The sequence below is a fragment of the Sminthopsis crassicaudata genome, chromosome 3, assembly GCF_048593235.1.
Source record: "Sminthopsis crassicaudata isolate SCR6 chromosome 3, ASM4859323v1, whole genome shotgun sequence".
Taxonomy (NCBI): domain Eukaryota; kingdom Metazoa; phylum Chordata; class Mammalia; order Dasyuromorphia; family Dasyuridae; genus Sminthopsis; species Sminthopsis crassicaudata.
The window spans coordinates 261020997-261039278 of record NC_133619.1 but is presented as its reverse complement, the minus strand read 5'-3'; the positions used below and the strand labels follow the sequence as shown (position 1 = coordinate 261039278).

Genomic DNA, 18282 nt, shown 5'->3' with positions numbered 1-18282 from the left:
CCAGACTAAAACCTCTGAATATAAATGTTCATTTATTTAGCAAATCTTTATTAACACACCTACATTATGGGGCATATGAGGCAGCTAGGTGGCCCTAAAGTCAGGAGGACCTGAGTTCAAATGTGGCCTCACACACTTAACACTTCCTAGCTGTATAACTCTAGGAAAGTCTCTTAATCCCAATTACCTCAATTAAAAAAAACAACCCCCCCCAAAAAAAAAACCACCTATATTATGTAAGGCACTCTGTTAAAAATTACATATTTCATGTATATGCTTATATCTATATGTTTATATGTATATATCTATATGTGTTTATATACATATATATTTTGTCTCCTCTAGAATGAAAATACCTTGAGGGAAAGATTGTTTCCCTTTGTTGTATTCCCTTTATCACAATCTTTGACAAAGTAAATACTTAATATGTGCTTATTGATTAATTTGGTAGTTGCTATAATAATTTTATAATGAGCATTTGTGTCTTAATAATATATAATTATTATTTTTATTATTTGTTTTGTGCATATTTAATACATATTCCATTACCCTTTCAAATTAAGAACTGTTGCAGAAGAAGAAAGAGAAGCCAAATATTTTCGAATTTTAACTTCTTCCCTGTTGGCTTTAAAGAAACTGCTTTGCATGTTGCCTCCTAGTGAGATTCCCTCTGTAGAGCTGAAACTCAAACCTCTTCTATCACAGAACAAGTTTTGGAAGTATGGAAAACATAGTTCATCCCAGGTATTTTTGTCCTTTTAAAAATTTAATGTCTATCTTAATCTCTCTCCACTTTAGAATAATACCTTAAGTAAATACCTATTTACATTTCTCTGATCAATTCTGATGGCTTACTTAAAGTAAATTCTGTCATTTTTTTAGTCATTAATATTTTGGTTGTATATATATTTGACATTTACATATCTAATTTTCAAGAGGATCTACATTTCTCCTCACAAGAACTTGGAGCCATTCATAATTTCTTGTATTGTTATGGAAAATCAGAGTTAATTGAAATTCTGACTAATAGGTTTGAAAATTGTTGTTCTTTGATGTGCATATTAACTATGCTTTCTATTTTTTGAAAATAAGAAAACCATATTCTATGTATTTTATTTTTTGATATTTTTATATTTGTAAGAGAAATTAAAAAAAAACAAACTAGGCCTCAGTTTTAACACAGCTTTTTCAAGTGTTTGTAACTTTTATATTATTTCTCTTTGTTATCTCCTTTAGGTTCGTTCAGCTTTTTTTGAGTTAGTTTCTGCCTTTTGTCAGTATATTCCTCAGTCTGTGAAAGCTGAATCATCCAAAATATCTCCTGCAGTTCTTGTTAACATTGATGAAAGTGATCCAATAGTTTGTCCACCACTTTGGGAAGCTGTGCTTTATATCCTTACTACAATTGAGGTATGTAAGAGAATTACAAAATTATTTTTGTCCCTTGTTTGTTAATGGTGAATATCTGTTTTTAAACATAAAGAAGTCCATTATGAAAACAAAAAGATGGTAGAAGTTTCATCTAAATCTTGGTACAAATTTTAACCTGGATATAGAAATATGCAATTCACAAAACTTACATTTAGTTTCTTACTTAAAACCAACAATCATTAATACCTAATAATTTCTAGACAAATAAGGGCAACATATATGAGTCTTAAAACATAGATTGAGTTGTCAGTTTTGGACAGTAACCCTAGTAGAATTACTCTGAATCTAATGTTTATCCTTGTGAATTCTGATCAACACTGATTTATCTTATTTTGACTATATCAAGAATATGACTAATGCTTATGGAATGACTGAATCTTTTTTTTTTTTTAATTTCATTTTTTTTTAGTGGTGGAGAACATTACAAGAAAGGGATGAATTGAGAGATGAATTAAATGATTCATTTTATTTCTATTTTTTGTTTTTGGTAGGACTGTTGGAGTCATGTAAATGCAAAAAAAAATGTTTTTCCCAAATTGTCAACTATTCTTATTGAAGGAGGAAAAGGCTTGGCTACGGTTATATATCCTTATCTCTTGCCTTTTATTAGCAAGATCCCTAGTTCTGCTTCAGATTTGAACTTGGAATTCTTCAGAAATTTTTTCAGTTATATAACTAAAGGGTAAGATATCCTAAATCTTATTTTAAGTATAATTTTCTTTCGAGAAGTATAGAAGTAGGAAACAAAATATATGTCTCTATGGATAAAAAATCAATACATAGAAATATTTTTGTGTCTTGAACTAGATGTGTGAACTTATAGGTGTTTTTTTGACAGGATGAGGGAGCAATTTATAGTTAATATACGTTAATATACTTAAGTAGTTAATACTTACCTTGTTGGTAAGTGTTCAATAGAATAGTATGGAAGCCTAACAAGAGAGGATAAGGATGACTTACTGATCATTATGGAATCAAAAGTTTGAAGGGTTCATATCCTAGTTCTGTGGCTGAGATATTTTAGGCAAGTCACTTAAATTTTCTAGGTTTCATTTTCTCTTCTATAGAATAAAGAGATTGAAAAAAAAAAAAAGAGATTGAACTAGATAATCTATAATAGTATATAATCTTCTGTACTGATAGCTTTGGAGGGTAAGTGGTGAGAATGATAGACTTGGGGTCAGGAAGACTCAAATTCAAATCCCGCATTGAATATTTATAGTTTGTAATTCTCATTAGTTTACTCATTAGTAAAGTGGGGGGGAGTTGGCTTAGATGGCCTCCAAGCTCCCTTTTATCCCATCACCTAAAGTTCTTTCAAGCTTGAACAGGCTGCAATTCCTATGTGTTTTATCCACTATATCTCCAAAGCTATATTATAAGTATAGAAGATTATAGATTATTATTAAATATTATCCAGTTCATATTATTATTCATAAATATTAAAGATTATCCAGTTCATACCCCTCATTCCATAGAAGAAGAAAGTGAAACCCAGAAGATTTACTAAGTGACTTGCCTGAGGTACCATAGTGAGAAAATTAAGTGTTATTCTCATTTGTTTAGTAGTTTTAAGAATGTGTCATTCTGGTGTTGGTAGAATGTTTCTATAATACCTATATTTTTGTGCCATAATGTTTCTTATTTTTAAATTAATTATTCGAGTATGAGATAATTCAGCAATAAAAATTGCAAAATTATTGTTCTTATCATTTAATATGTGTCTTAGGCTATCAACAGAACGAATCCTAACCAACCATTCAGAACGCTCTGCAGTAATATCTGCATTTTTTGAGTGTTTACGGTTTATAATGCAGCAACATTTAGGTATAAAAGAAGAATCAGTAAAAATGCAGAAGATGCTTATCAATGATCAGGTATTTATAAAATAATAACTTATTTTTAAAATATCTTACTTTTTAATATTGATGTTTATAATTTTTTACTCATTCTTATTTATTCATTGAGTAACCTTATATTCTACAATCCTATAGTTATTACATCCAAACCTAAATTATGGTGAAGTAGGACTTAACCATATGCTATGTCATCTATCAGCCCTTAGTGAAGTTAAAAGATTTGGATAAACACAAATATGAAAAAGAAAACGTTTTATCTTTTTCATATCTAAAAGAGGTCATGTTGCTTAAGGAAAAAAATAGAGAGCTAACCTCAGAATCAGAAAAATGTGTTGGATTTATGATTCTGAATAAGTCACTTAATGTTTTGCTGCTCCAAATTTGCATTAGTAGAGGGAAATTACTCCCTAAGAGCTTCTCTCTCCCCTCCTACTGAAGGGAAATCACAGGTCTGGCTAAAAAAGAAAGTTTACAGAAGTATATCAAGAAGACTCTAGTTATGACTATAGGATCTTTAACTTTCAGAGTTGTAGGGAGAAATATTTTTCAACAACTTCTGTGTATTCTCACAGTTTGTCAGGAGCATATTACTCACATTCTTTTTCCTCAAAAAAAAAAATAATGCTTTTTTTTGCCTTTGATTTTTAGTTGATCCCTTTTGTTGATACAGCATTGAGAGACCCAAGACTGCAGAATGAACAGCTCTTTGATCAGTTAGCAGAAACACTAAATTCCTGGGAAACTAAAGCAGAAACTCAAGGAGATGATACAGTAGTTGAAACTTTGAAGAATGTACTGAAAACTTTTTGGACAAGTCTATCAGAAATTTGTCTTGAGAAAATTAATGCGAAAGAAACTGATGGGAAATCATTATTGGGCATATCTACTTTATTAGAAGTTCTTCAAAAGGCAGAAAATACATGGAAACAAAACAAAAGAAAAGTTTGCAGGATCAAATATATAACTGAGGTGCCTGAAAGTAGCACAGAGAACAAAACAGAAGAGAACAAAACAGATAGTTGTGAAGAAGAGGATGGTGAAGATTCTGAATTCTGTTGGGATGAGGCTCTTCCAGTTCCTGTAACTCATCTAAGGAAAGGACCTTTGTATGAGTTAGTTTGTAGACTTGCAGAACAGAGTATTGAACATATTGGTGAACTGAAATCAGAACAGCATTTAAGCTTTTTATCTTCTCTTCTAAAGTCTTTCTCTTCATGCCAGATATTCCAAGCTCTGCTGGACTTAGCCGAACAAAAAAATGCCAGTAACAGAAACTTCACTCCACTACCTCAAGAAATAGTAAAACCTATCCGTGACAATCCTGCAATACAATTTATGTATCAAAGATTATTAAATTGGCTTGGTGAAGACAAGAAGCAAAACACGGATTTTCTGGTTGATATTTTGTACAGCATCCTCTTTTGCTGTGAAACTAATTCAGAAAGAAAAACTATACTGGATGATTTAACAAAGGTATCACTAGATTGACTCCTACTTCTTGACACTTAGTAGCTGTGCTCAAGTCAAGTCTTTCTGAGTAACCATTTTTCTAACGCATTAAAAATGGGGGGGTACTATTACTTCATAGGATTCCTGGAAGGATTAAATGATATGATGTTAGCATTTAGTAAAACTTAATCAGTAAATAGCAGCTATTATTATTGCTTTTTTTTAATGGATATCATTCTATGAGCACCTTGAAAGTAGGTGGAATAAGTTGAAATTTAGAAAGGTTTTTTTTTTTTGTTTGTTTTGTTTTGTTTTGTTTTGTTTTGATTACTTTGTATTCACATTCCCATAGTCAAGTCATTTTATTCATTGATGTAGACTAGGTAAAAGAATCTCCATAAGTTGAAATTTAGAAAGGTTTTTTTTTTTTTTTTTTTTTTTGTTTTGTTTTGTTTTGTTTTGATTACTTTGTATTCACATTCCCATAGTCAAGTCATTTTATTCATTGATGTAGACTAGGTAAAAGAATCTCCTTTCACCTACTTAGCTCTTTATTTATTTATTTATTTTGGTCACAATTGCTACCTAGCCTTAATTATTGAATGGGTGTGGTCTCAGTCAAAATAAGATTTTTTTTTGAAGACCTGAGCTTAAAAAGGCCAAGGTGTCCAGGGCCATTTCCAGTCTTCTTGATCTATATCTTTCTACTAGACCCAAATGGTTCTGGAGGGGAAGTGAAAGTAGGTGATCTTCCACAGCCCTTCTTTACTTAAGTCCAATTCACCTGCATGTCATGGTCCTCTTTGAGAACAAAGGACAAAAACAAGAAGTCATTTATTAGTCAAGACTTTTATTAAGTGCTTGATATGTGCCAGAAAAATATGTTAAACACTGGAATATGGTTACTTTTTTGGGGAGGGACCCACTAAGACTATAAATTAAAGAATATGATATAAAGATATGTTGAAAATGTGATAGGTTAAAGAAAAGATGTAATATGATCTTATTAGGAAATTATACAAATGTGGGATACCTGTTTAAAAAAAGATTTAGATTTGATAGCTGTCTTAATATATCTGAAGGGCTTATTCATGTGCAAGAGAGATTAAATTTGTTTTGCTTGCTGTGAAACATAAAAGTAGGAACTATAGAAAAAAAGTTCAAAAAAGCTTTATCATAATTAGAGCCAATGGGTGGCTTTAGTATCTAGTTCTCTTTTACTGAAAATATTAAAATAGATAAATTAAATATTTACTTACAGAAAACTTGTAGAACTTAGTTGATTTATGAGGTTCCTTCCAATTTCACAATTCTGTGATTTCTTATGAGAATTTAGTAACAAATTTTTTTCAGTTGCTGCCTTTGGTCTATAATTGTGAATAGGTTCTTTTATTTTAGGAAAGCTTAATTGCCAAGCTTCTTACTTTAAGTGATTTTCCTAGCGTAATTAATTTTAATTTTTCTTTGTGTGCCTTAGCAATTTTGATGTTTCAGAAGTTGTTTTTGCCATAGAGTGGATTATAAGTAACTTTTTTTTCCTCACTTAGTTGGACCTGAAATGGAATATTCTTCTTCGGATTATACAAAAGGTATTTTCATTTTTTTTTTTTTTTTTTATGGCTAATTTTTTTGTAGTTTTTGAAAAAAAATAGTATTTTTAAAACTTAAGAATTGATAAGTCACTGGTGCAGTTAAGTCTATTTCCATATTTATTTGCCAATGTGGTATTCTGGCAAATTTTGCCATTATTAAATCCTTCCTTCCTTAATTCAGGAATGTGTTTCCTGCCAACGAATTCACTGGTGGAAGATTTTTTTTTTTTGGGAGGGGATAATTTGTTCTCTTCTGGCTTTCAGTAGAAAAAAAGGGAGAACCTATTTTGAGAAATCCAGTGTGACTTGGGGGGGGGTTGTTTTACTACTGCCAGTGTGCAGCTTTTATTTAAATTAATTTTAATTTCAGTAATCCAAAATGATATTTTTATTAACTTACCATCTCATTCCCCATTGGGAGGAAAAAGCAAACATTTTATAATACATCTGTTTTGCTAAATAAATTCCCTCATTGACTATGTTGAAAAATTGATTTTTAAATAAAGTTTCATTTCTTACATAAGGCAACAGATTATTAATGCTTTTTAATTAAATTATTTTCAGCTAGTATTTATTTTTCTTTGTTTTCTATCTTTCTTACCCAGTAAAAACAAAACAAAATATTTTAAAACAAATATACATAAAAAAATAAAACAAATTGCCATATTTGCCATGTCCAAAAGGATATATCTCATTCTACATCTTGAATCCATCTCTCTTTAGTACTAAAGTAGATAGTATACTTTATCTTCAGTCCATTCTGTCATAGTTGTTTTTGAATCTGTAATTTTTAAAAAATAAGACAATATAGTCACTATAATAATAATTCACTTATCCCTTCATTTTCATTTTGTGTGGAAAAAGTTTAGGAGTGATAATGTGACTTTAGTGGATAGAGAGCCTGTCTTAAAGGCAGAAAAACCTAGATTCAAGTTCCACTTCTGACATACACTAGCTGAGTGATCCTGAGTTCTTTGGGTATTTCTTTAAGACTAAAAATTGCAGAAAAGGTGCCATCTTTCATTCATAGAGAATATTTTTTCATTCAGAAGTTAATTGTACCATTGAAGTCACAGATTATCTTTATCACTAGAGAAATGATTTGTGTCCTTTCTTAATAGTGCCTAAGCATAATAAAATATTTTTGTGTTTGCCTTTCTAAAATTCTTGCCTTTTCATATTATGTTTTTGTTTTAACTGTCAGATTTACATTTCTAAGCAGTTAAAAAATTTTTTTTAATAGATTTGCTCCTTAAACCTGCAGTAATCTACTGCTGTTGTAATTTAGTTTTATGTTATTTTATATGTATTGAACAATTTAACATCATAGTTCAAATTTTAAAAAGCAAATTGATTAAAGGTTAATTAAAAAGTAAATTGATTATGATTATCCATAAACTAAAGAGGATTATAAAATAAGCTTTTTGAGAACAAAAGGTCTTTGAATATTAGAGGCAAAAGTAATATTACAACTTATCCAATTCAGTTCTCTCATTTTACATGCAAGGAAATAGAGATCAAGAAATTATTTAAGATTATATAGCAATTTAGTGGCAAAGCTAGGAATAGAACATGTTAAGCTTTGCTTTTGTGCTATTTAGCCCATTTTAAAATATAGATTATTTCCAAACAATGATTTGTAAGGCATTTCCCAATCCGCACTTGGTTTTTGGATGTTTTTTTTTTTTTTTTTCCAGATTGCTTTGAAATGAACCAAGTTGCAATTTCCCTTCTTCCTCAATCCCCAAAACAAAAGGAGCATGAGGAACATGGATCAGCATGTTTCTGAAGTGGATTGAAGGATTTTTTTCCCCTGAAGATCGGTCATTTGCAGTTAGACATCTGGGCTCAATAACATGCTTCTGGGCCTAAGTTTTTCTTTTTTTTTTCTTTTTTTTTTTTTTTTTTCATGGCAGTGTAATTTTAATCTTTAATACAGAAGTAACTTGCTACTTTAGATATCTAGTGCTCTTTAATTTTAGTATAATTAGTTTTAGTAATTCTAGTAAAATTAAAGAACTAGAAAATAAAATTTGTTAGGTTTTTTATTTAAAATTTATTCCTCAAGATTTTTATCAACAATAAAGTATGCATAGCACAATGCTAAATTCTGTGGGGAATACAAAGAAATTATAAAACAGTTCTTATCTTGAAGAACTTTACAGTCTTTGGGAAGAAGATATACATTTGGAAAATGGAAGTACAGAATGTTATATAAGTAAATTCCCAAATGAGTGGTACATGGACAGAATTTTTCTGAGAGAAATGATCATCATTGTCTGGAGAAGTTGCAGAAATAAACAGTCAGTAGATTTTGTATGGGGGCAAGAGGGAGTAACATTAAGAAATTAAGAATGAACAGAAGTGAAAATATGAACATAGACAAACTTAAATGGAACAGAGGCTATGAATTTAAAAATAATGGGAAACAAAAGTTTGAAATGTTGATTGGGGTTAATTGAGGAGTTTGGAATCTAGGGGGAAATAATGTGGCACACTGCCTTGAACATGGCTTTTTAAGCTTTTGCACTCATAACCCCTTTTTGCCTGAGAAATTTTTATGTGAATCCTCCTCTCCCTACCTCAGGTATATAGGTAATGCAGAAAATCAAACATATACTGATGATAAAAAATAATTTCCTGATCCCTGCATTGTTATAAAAGACCCCTTATGGGCTTGTGAACCACAGTTTAAGAAGCTGAGGGGCTAGAATACTGACCTTAGATCTGCATTTACATCTGCTGTAGAGAATGACTATATGCTCATGAGCAAGTCGTTTAATCTCCTCAATCTTCAGTTTCATCATCAGTAGATTGGAGATATAGTATACTTATGTGTACTGCTTATCTTATAAGATTGTTGTGAAGAAAGCTTATAATACTTTTTAGTTTTCTTTAGATAGTAGTGAATAATTGGAGGTTTTGAGGCAAGGAACTGATATATTTTAGAAAAACTAATGAATTAAAATAAACTTGCATGTCTTTGGCACAAATCTTGCTAATGCTTATATTTACTTTTATGTTTTCAGGCATGTTCAAGTTCTGATAAACACTTACTAGTATCTATTTGGCTAAAGGGAGATATCCTAGGAGAGAAATTGGTAACTTTGGCTGATCATTTGTGTAATAAGGACTTGGAAGTTGCAGTATCTTCAGAATCCTCTACATCAGAAAGATGGACCCTATTAAGTTTGGTATTGTCTCAGCGTATTAAAAATGGTATGTTCATTGGTGGGTTTATTTTGCCAATTGGGGGTAACTTTTTGGAGAACCTAGAATTGTCCAGGTTCAGCTTCTAATATTGTTATTTAGTTGTGTCTGACTATTTGTAAAACCTCATCCGACAGCCATTTTGCTGTTTTTGGAATGTTTTTTGTTGCTGCTTCCTATACTGTGTTGCAAATACCTGTCCATAGTTCTTCAGGCAACTTTATCTGCCAGATCCAGTCATTTAAATCTATCATCTGTTTCTTCATAAGGAATGTTATTTTTATGATCTGATAGCTTTCTCTACTTCAATTTGTAGCTGAATTTTGCAATAAGAAGCTCATAATCTGAGCCACTCCAGCTCTTGTTTTAACTGATTAGAGAGAGATACTCCATATTTAGCTACAAAGTACGTAATCAGTTTGATTTGATATTGACCATCTGGTGATATTCATGTATTTCGAGTCATCTTTTAGGTTGTTGAAAAAGTATTATGACTAGTAAGTTATTTTTACAAAACAATTAGTCTCTGTCCTGCTTGATTTTGTACTCCAAGACCAAACTTGCCTATTTTGGCAGTTATCTTTTGATTTCTTACTTTAACATTCCAATTCTCTTTGATGAATGTGATATCTTTTTTGGGTGTTATTTCGAGAAAATGATATAGATCTTCACAGAACTGATCACTGTAAATCTCTTTAGCATCAGTGTTTGGAGACTTGTATTATTATGATGTTGAATGAAATGCCTTGGTTTTGAACAAATAATGTTCTATCATTTTTTTAGATTATACCCCTAGGACTACTTTTCTCACCCTTTTATGAACTATGAGAAGGATTACTTCATTTCTTCTAAGGAATTCTTGCACACAGTAGTCTATATGGTGATCACTTATTCATTCATTCCAATTCATTTAGTTCACTAACTTCTCATCTATAAGTTGCTGATGTTTAATCTTTCCATCTCCTGTTTGACTATATAATACTTACCTTGCTTCATAGATTTTACATTCCAGGTTCCTGTGCAATACTGATCTTTATCGCACTGGACCTAACTTTTGTCATCAAACACAGCTGCATCTGAGTTTCATTTTGGCCTTGGTCCAGCCACTTCTTTAATACTGGAGTTACTTGTAGTTGTCCTTCATTCTTTCCAAATTTCCTGGACACCTTGAGACCTGAGTGTTCTATCATCCAGTGTCATCTCTTTTATTTTAATAATAATATTGGAATGATTTGCCCTTTCCTCCTCCATGGATCACTTTTTATCAGAACTATCCATTATGATCTGTCTTAGGTAACCCTGTATGTCATAGCTCACAATTTCATTATCCTATGCAAATCCTTTTGTTGCAACAAAGCAGTGATCCAGGTTCGGTTAGCTTCTTGGGTTATAGGCCTAGAGAAACTGTAAGACTTTTTTTATTTATATGTAAAAAATTTTGATTTGCAGAATCTGTTGTAGGTGTCTTTAAAGTGCTTTCTTAATCCTTTTATTTAGCATTACTGGGAAGAAATTTAATTTGAGGATTTTTTATTTATTTTTTTTTTTTTGGAGGCTGTGGTTAAGTGACTTGCCCAGGGTCACACAGCTAGGAAGTGTTAAGTGTCTGAGACCAGATTTGAACTCGTGTCCTCCTGAATTCAAGGCTGGTACTCTATCCACTGTGCCACCTAGCTGCCCCCTAAGAAATTTAATTTAATTTGAGTTTTGTTAAGTTAATCTGCTTTTCTTACAAAACATCAACATTTTTATTCTATGCAATTTTGAGCTAAGTTTGAGGATATAGATTGAGAATAGTTATTTTAGGTTTTCTGTGTATGTGTTTGTGTATGTATATTAAGGCTCATGTATGTTAGTTTCTTTTTGGTTTGGATCTTTGATTTCATTACTGTGAAGTAGAACCTTCCATTATTGTAGACTTGCAATATCTATAACTTAGTTTTAGAGGCTTCCTAAGCCACTGATGGGTTAATTGCTTCCCCTTGGTTACATAACTGGTATCAGAGGCATGACTTTGCAGTCTATCTTTCATCTCCCATGCCATGCCATGCCATGCTATGCCACCTATATATTTGGAGAATTATTCTGATGACCACTAATAAAATATATTTAAATAGAAATGCTTGAAAATGCAGTGATAACATTTGTAATATTTTGTTATTTTAAAATTTTTTTCATAGATTACTTGATTGGAGAATCTTATGTTGAAAGAATTATCAGCAAACTTAATGCAGCTCTATCCAAAGCAAAGAATATTTCAGAAGCTAGAAATACTGAGTCACCTGTATCTTCTATCTGTGATGTGGCCTCTAGCTTTTTCATCTCTATGAAAGGATGTTGCTTAATGCCATCATCTGAAGAATTGTTATTAACCATCTTTCAGTTGTGTGCCCAGAATCAGGATTTTACGCACTTATCAGGTAGCAATATGCATACTTCTGAATTTTTTTTTTAACTCTATTCTTGGGAAAATCAACTTTGGAAATTGGAAAGTGCATTTGTACATGTTCTCATTTTAATGTGGAAATTAAAACATTGTTTTAGAAGGTTAGAAATGCGCATCATGTTCTCTTTTAAGACATAAGATGTGTTAAAGCGTTTCTAGAGATAAAACATCTAAATAATCTGATTGTTCTTGCATGAGAATGTACCAAATTCAGATGAGTAACATATTTGGATGTCTTGTGTTACAAATTCCATATCAACTTCTTGATTTTAGATTTTCTTGTTTGTAAACTGAAGCATACTTGGTTATGTGGCTTACGTTCTCTGGTTCTTCAATTTGGAAATGCAAATAAGCAGAGCACCTTCTTACATTTATCTGCTCTTTGGCTCAAGGATCAAATTCAGTCTTCATCCTTGGATGTTAAAAGGTAAGTTTTCTATCCTCTTTAACTTATTCTTTTTGTCAAAATAGAAAGCTTTGTTGATTTATGGTACATGGTTGTATATTTGTATAAAATTAATAAAAGTTTCTTGAATGATGATTTCTTACTAATGAATGTTAAAAGCTACTATGCTATCCCTTTAAAGATAATTAGACATTGGGAAGTATTTAAAGTATTAGAAGAATTAGAAGATGTGTACTCTTACTGGGAGCACCCTTTGGTTTTCTGGTCCCAGTATCTCTGAAATGGAAGTTTTTCAGGAAAGATGGATATAACTAGAGACAGGTTTTCTACAGAATAGTTCTAAACTGTAAGGGTAAAAAGGTGAGGTGTTATTTTTCTCTTCATTTTCTTTGTCCAGATAGATAAAATTCTTCTAAGGTTTATGGTACTATTTCAAAAGACATGTGAATAAAATGAGATTTAAAATTAAAAGACTTGTATTTTTCATTTATAAATTTATATATTGTGGGAAAACTATTTATCTGTCTCTAGTTCAATAAAGATAATACCTTATACAATTGTCCTTAAATGAAAATAACATGCAACATATTTTTTTTTTTGTTTTTAGTCTTCGAGTTATGATATCCACTGTTGATGATTTACTAACTAATCTTCTAGAAGCTTATAATTCATCTTTTCTTCTGAGACTTTATGTTGAAAATATAATGCCAAATGATAGTGAATGGGAAAATTTGAGGCATTCTCTTTCTACACAGGTATGTAAGAGATTGAAAAACTCTTTTAAGCATTGTCTCCTTCAGAGCGCTCTCTCTCTTTTTTTCTGAGGCTGGGGTTAAGTGACTTGCCCAGGGTCACACAGCTAGGAAGTGTTAAGTGTCTGAGACCAGATTTGAATTCGGGTCCTCCTGATTCAAGGCTGGTGCAGAGCTCTCTCTTAGTGATTATTTTGAAGTTCATTCAAATTAGGATCTTCTGTCTACTATGAAATTTGATAAGAGTGGTAAAACTTTCTATTCCTTCTTTGAATCTTAATGTACACCTTTCTTATAGTATAAATTTGGAATTTTATTATTGCACTGCGTATCCCTGACCATATTTTTTCCAGGTTTTTCAGAATTAACAATTATCAGTACAATGATATAGCAGGAGAATTTCATTCTCTCACTCTTTTTTTAAAATTTAATTAACAGTGGTTACATAAACCTCTTCTGGAAGGAAGATTGAGTTTGAACTATGAACACTCCAAAACAGATTTCAAAGAACATAGTACAGTGAAACTTCCAAGCCATTTGTGTACCACAGCATTATTAAGCAAAATAGTCTTGTTGTCTCTGAAAGAGGAAATAATTCTTGAAGATAATAAAACTGAAAAAATCAGTAAGTATTGCTTTTTTGATGAAAATAAGCAAAGCTGTTTTATATAAAATGTGTGAAAAAGAATAGTAAATACTACAATTTTAATTTTTTGAATATAACATTGCTTTAGTGTTGAGGGAAGTTGAACGATGTAAGCAATAGATATCAAATCTTTTTTTTTTTTTTTTAATAGCTTTTTATTTACAAGATGTGTGCATGGGCAATTTTTCAGCATTGACAATTGCAAAACCTTTTGTTCCCACTTTTCCCCTCCTTCCTTCCACCCCTTTCCCCAGATGGCAGGTTGACCAATACATGTTAAATATGTTAATGTATAAGGTAAATACAATATATGTATATGTGTCCATACAGTTATTTTGCTGTACAAAAAGAAATAGTGAAATAGTGTACAATTAGCCTGTAAAGAAAATCAAAAATGCAGGTGCACAAAAATAGAGGGATTGGGAATTCTATGTAGTGGTTCATAGTCATCTCCCAGAGTTCTTTTGCTGGGTGTAGCTGGTTCAATTTATTATTGGTCTATTGGAGCTGATTTGGTTCATCTCATTGTTGAAGAGGGCCACATCCATCAGAATTGATCATCATATGGTATTGTTGTTGAAGTATATAATGATCTCCTGATATCCTGCTCATTTCACTCAGCATCAGTTCATGTAAGTCTCTCCGGGCCTTTCTGAAATCATCCTGCTGATCATTTCTTACATAACAATAATATTCCATATTATTTATATATCACAATTTATTCAGCCATTCTCAAACTGATGGGCATCCACTCAGTTTCCAGTTTCTGGCCACTACAAAGAGGGCTGCCACAGACATTCTTGCACATACAGGTCCCTTTCCCTTATTTAAAATCTCTTTGGGATATAAGCCCAGTAGTAACACTGCTAGGTCAAAAGGTATGCACATAGTTTGAGCATAGTTCCAAATCTCTCTCCAGAATGGCTGGATGTATATTCACAATTCCACCAGCAATGTATCAGTTTCCCAGTTTTTCCATATTCCCTCCAACATTCCGCATTATCTTTCCCTATCATTTTAGCCAATCTGACAGATGTATAGTGGTATCTCAAAGTTGTCTTAATTTTCATTTCTCTGATTAATAATGACTGGGAGCAATAAATATTAAATCTAATGGGAGCATATTAGTATTTTAGTAGATATTATAAGCAATTAAACAGAAAGTAGATTTGTCTTGTCTCATCCAAGAAGGAATTAGTTATATAATTACCAAAAGGGTAATTATAATAAATGATGATAATAATAATAAATACATCATCATAATACATGTTTAATGAACTGAATTATTGTGTTTCATGATATATACACTATAAAAAATGATATATGAGAAGTTGCAGTGTTTAGTTAGGAATTCTATATTTAAATTTTTTTTTTTTAATTTCTAGTATTTTTTAGAGATATCAATTTTCTGTATCAGATTGTTGTTCCTTTTAGAACTTCACTGAATTCTGTTTCCTTAATTTTTAAAAAGTTAATAAGAGATACAAAAATAACAACATGGTTTTTAAAAATTTTGTCTGGGTAAGGCTTTTTCCAAATGAGTTGAATTATAAATTTTGAGGGTTGTATTATTTATGTTAATTTTTTTTTTCATAGGGGGATTCTGGGAAAATAGCAGAGTATGGCAGAAAATTAACCTGCCTCTCTCAAATTGCACTACAGATAATTTAAAATGATGTGTTAAAGTGAGCTTTAGAGGAGAAGAAATAATTAGTAGTAATGGAAAGTAGTTAACTGTTCTAAAACAACTGGGGCAGACAATAGGAAACACCTGGCCTTCCATGATGGTGCTCTGGTCTTATTAAAGTGAAAGTACCTTGGGGCAACAAATCACAAGCCATGAGGATAGATAGACAGTAGCCTTAGGTTCAGGAACATTCGCCCTATGGACAGGGTGGGAGTCACATAGTTTGGGCATCAGAAGATTTTAGGACTGTGTGCTGGTGCTGGATGTGGATCTCAGATGTGCTGACCAAATGCAGTCCCAGGCTGTGGGTGAGGAGAAAGATTGAGCATATGCCACTGGTGAGTACAGTGGCACAGTGGTGGGGCTCTGCTGTCTATGGTACCTTGCAAGAGAGCAGAGTCCCAGGTTTCAGTTCTAGAGTGCAAGCCTGAGCTAAAACCTGTAACCATGGGAGTGATGGCAAGGGAGTAAGAGCATTTGTGGTTATAGCATTGCTTGGGGTCCCTAGTTGTGGCTTTGGGGCTAAGAGGAGTACTAAAATTAAAAAAAAGAGTAGCATAAAAAAACCTGCTGTCTGAGACATTATCCCCAAAACCTTTGGTTTAAGGCTTGACTTTAACTTAAAAAAGTTAACAGCCAATAAATAAGTTGTCAAAAAAAAAAAATACAAAGAACCCACCCAATCATAGGTAACTATTATGGTGATAAAAGATCATCAGGGGTCAAACTCAGAAGAAGTAGATCAAAATAGCTTCTTCTAAAGTTTCAAAGAAAGATGTAAAATGGTCACAAGCCCAAAAAGAATTCTTGGAAGAGATTAAAAAGGACTTGAAAATTAAAAAAGTAAAAAAAAAAAGAGAGAGAGAGAGAGAAGAAATACAGAAAAATTACAAGAAGTAAGAATGCTAGAAAACTGTGAAATCAAAGTCAATCAATTGGAAAAAGAGATTCAAAAACTTATGGAAGAAAGTAATTCCTTAAAAAGTAGAATTGATCAGTTCCAGTTGATCAATCATGTACAGAATCAGCTACACCCAGAGAAGGGACACTGGGAATTGAGTGTAAATTGTTTGCACTATTGTCTTTCTACCCAGGTTACTTTTACCTTCTGAATCCAATTCTTGCCGTGCAACAAGAAACTCGGTTTTACATTCATTATATTGTATCTAGGATATACTGTAGCACATGTAACATGAATAGGATTGCCTGTCATCTAGGGGAGGGGATAGAGGGAGGGAGGGGAAAATTCGGAAAAGAAGTGAGTACAAGGGATAATGCTGTAAAAAAAATTACCCATGCATATGTAATGTAAAAAAATTATAATTATAAAATTGATAAAAAAAAAGTAGAATTGAACAAGCAGAAGCAAATGATATCATGAGAAGATACCTAGAAGTAATAAATAAAAATCATCTAAAGAATGAAAAAAAAATAAAAGAGAACGTGAAATATTACAAAAATAACACGAACCAGAATTATTTAATATCAATCTGTCTAAATTTACTTATTTCAGTACCATCCTAATTAAATTACCAAAAAGTGATTTCATTGAGCTAGAAAAAAATGACAATTAATTTGGAAGAATAAAAGGTCAGGAATATCAAAAGAACTAAGGTGTGGGGAAAAAATGTAAGGAGTTTTAGCAGTAGCAAGTCTTTTTTTTTTTTTTTTTTTTTTAATATAACTTTTTATTGATAGTACATATGCATGGGTAATTTTTTTACAACATTATCCCTTGCACTCACTTTTATTCTGATTTTTCCTTTCCTTCCCTTTACCCCCTCCCCTAAATGGCAAGCAGTTTTATACATCTTAGATATGTTATAGTATATCCTAGATAACAATATATGAGTACAGAACCGAACAATTCTCTTGTTGAACAGGAAGAATTGGATTTAGAAGGTAAAAATAACCTGGGAAGAAAAACAAAAATGGGAACAGTTTACACTCATTTCCCAGTGTTCCTTCTCTGGGTGTAGCTGATTCTGTCCTCATTGATCAGTTATACATCAGAATACAGCCTCATACAGTATTGTTGTTGAAGTGTATAGTGATCTTCTGGTTCTGCTCATTTCACTCAGCATCAGTTCATGTAAGTCCTTCCAAGCCTCTCTATATTCATCCTGCTGGTCATTTCTTACAAAACAATAATATTCCATAACATTCATATACCATAATTTACCCAACCATTCTCCAATTGATGGGCATCCATTCATTTTCCAGTTTCTAGCCACTACAAAAAGGGCTGCCGCAAACATTTTGGCACATATAGATCCCTTTCCCTTCTTTAGTATTTCTTTGGGATATAGCCCAGTAGTAGCTCTATCAGTATCAAATTTTAAGTTGTATTATAAATTGTAATTATCAAAACTTATCTGCTACTGACCAAAGACATACAATATCAGGAGTAAATGGTTATAGTATGTTTAAAAATATAAAGATTTAAGCTTTTGCTTAACAATTCAGTATTTGGGGGGAAAACGTTGGCCAAACTGCAAGGTAGTCTAATAGAAAATTGGGTACATATATTATTTATAAAGACAAGTTAAAAATGGATTCATGATCTTGACCTAAAGGGAAAATCTATTATAAGCACATTAGAAGAACATGGAACATACTACTATCAGATTTATGGATTTATGGATTAGAAGAATTTATAAATAAACAAGAGTATTTTGAGATTTAAAATGGATAATTCTGATTATATTAAATAAAGTGTTTTATATAAATAAAACCCAATATAGCCAAGATTAGAAAGAAAGGAGAAAATTGAGAAACATTTTTATAGAAAAAGTTCTAATTCA

The 18282-nt window shown here is 31.7% G+C and overlaps 1 protein-coding gene across 1 annotated transcript in view; it reads left to right on the top strand.

Annotated features, from left to right (window-relative positions):
• The window catches only part of LTN1 (listerin E3 ubiquitin protein ligase 1), a 95276-nt gene that overhangs the window by 35235 nt on the left and 41759 nt on the right, over nucleotides 1–18282 (top strand). Inside the window, exons 6-16 of the mRNA XM_074300606.1 lie at nucleotides 564–744; nucleotides 1237–1410; nucleotides 1923–2113; nucleotides 3161–3308; nucleotides 3939–4763; nucleotides 6287–6328; nucleotides 9361–9550; nucleotides 11722–11961; nucleotides 12261–12414; nucleotides 13001–13148; nucleotides 13584–13770. Coding sequence (XP_074156707.1) covers nucleotides 564–744; nucleotides 1237–1410; nucleotides 1923–2113; nucleotides 3161–3308; nucleotides 3939–4763; nucleotides 6287–6328; nucleotides 9361–9550; nucleotides 11722–11961; nucleotides 12261–12414; nucleotides 13001–13148; nucleotides 13584–13770 — 2480 coding nt within the window. The remainder of the gene's footprint in view (nucleotides 1–563; nucleotides 745–1236; nucleotides 1411–1922; nucleotides 2114–3160; nucleotides 3309–3938; nucleotides 4764–6286; nucleotides 6329–9360; nucleotides 9551–11721; nucleotides 11962–12260; nucleotides 12415–13000; nucleotides 13149–13583; nucleotides 13771–18282) is intronic.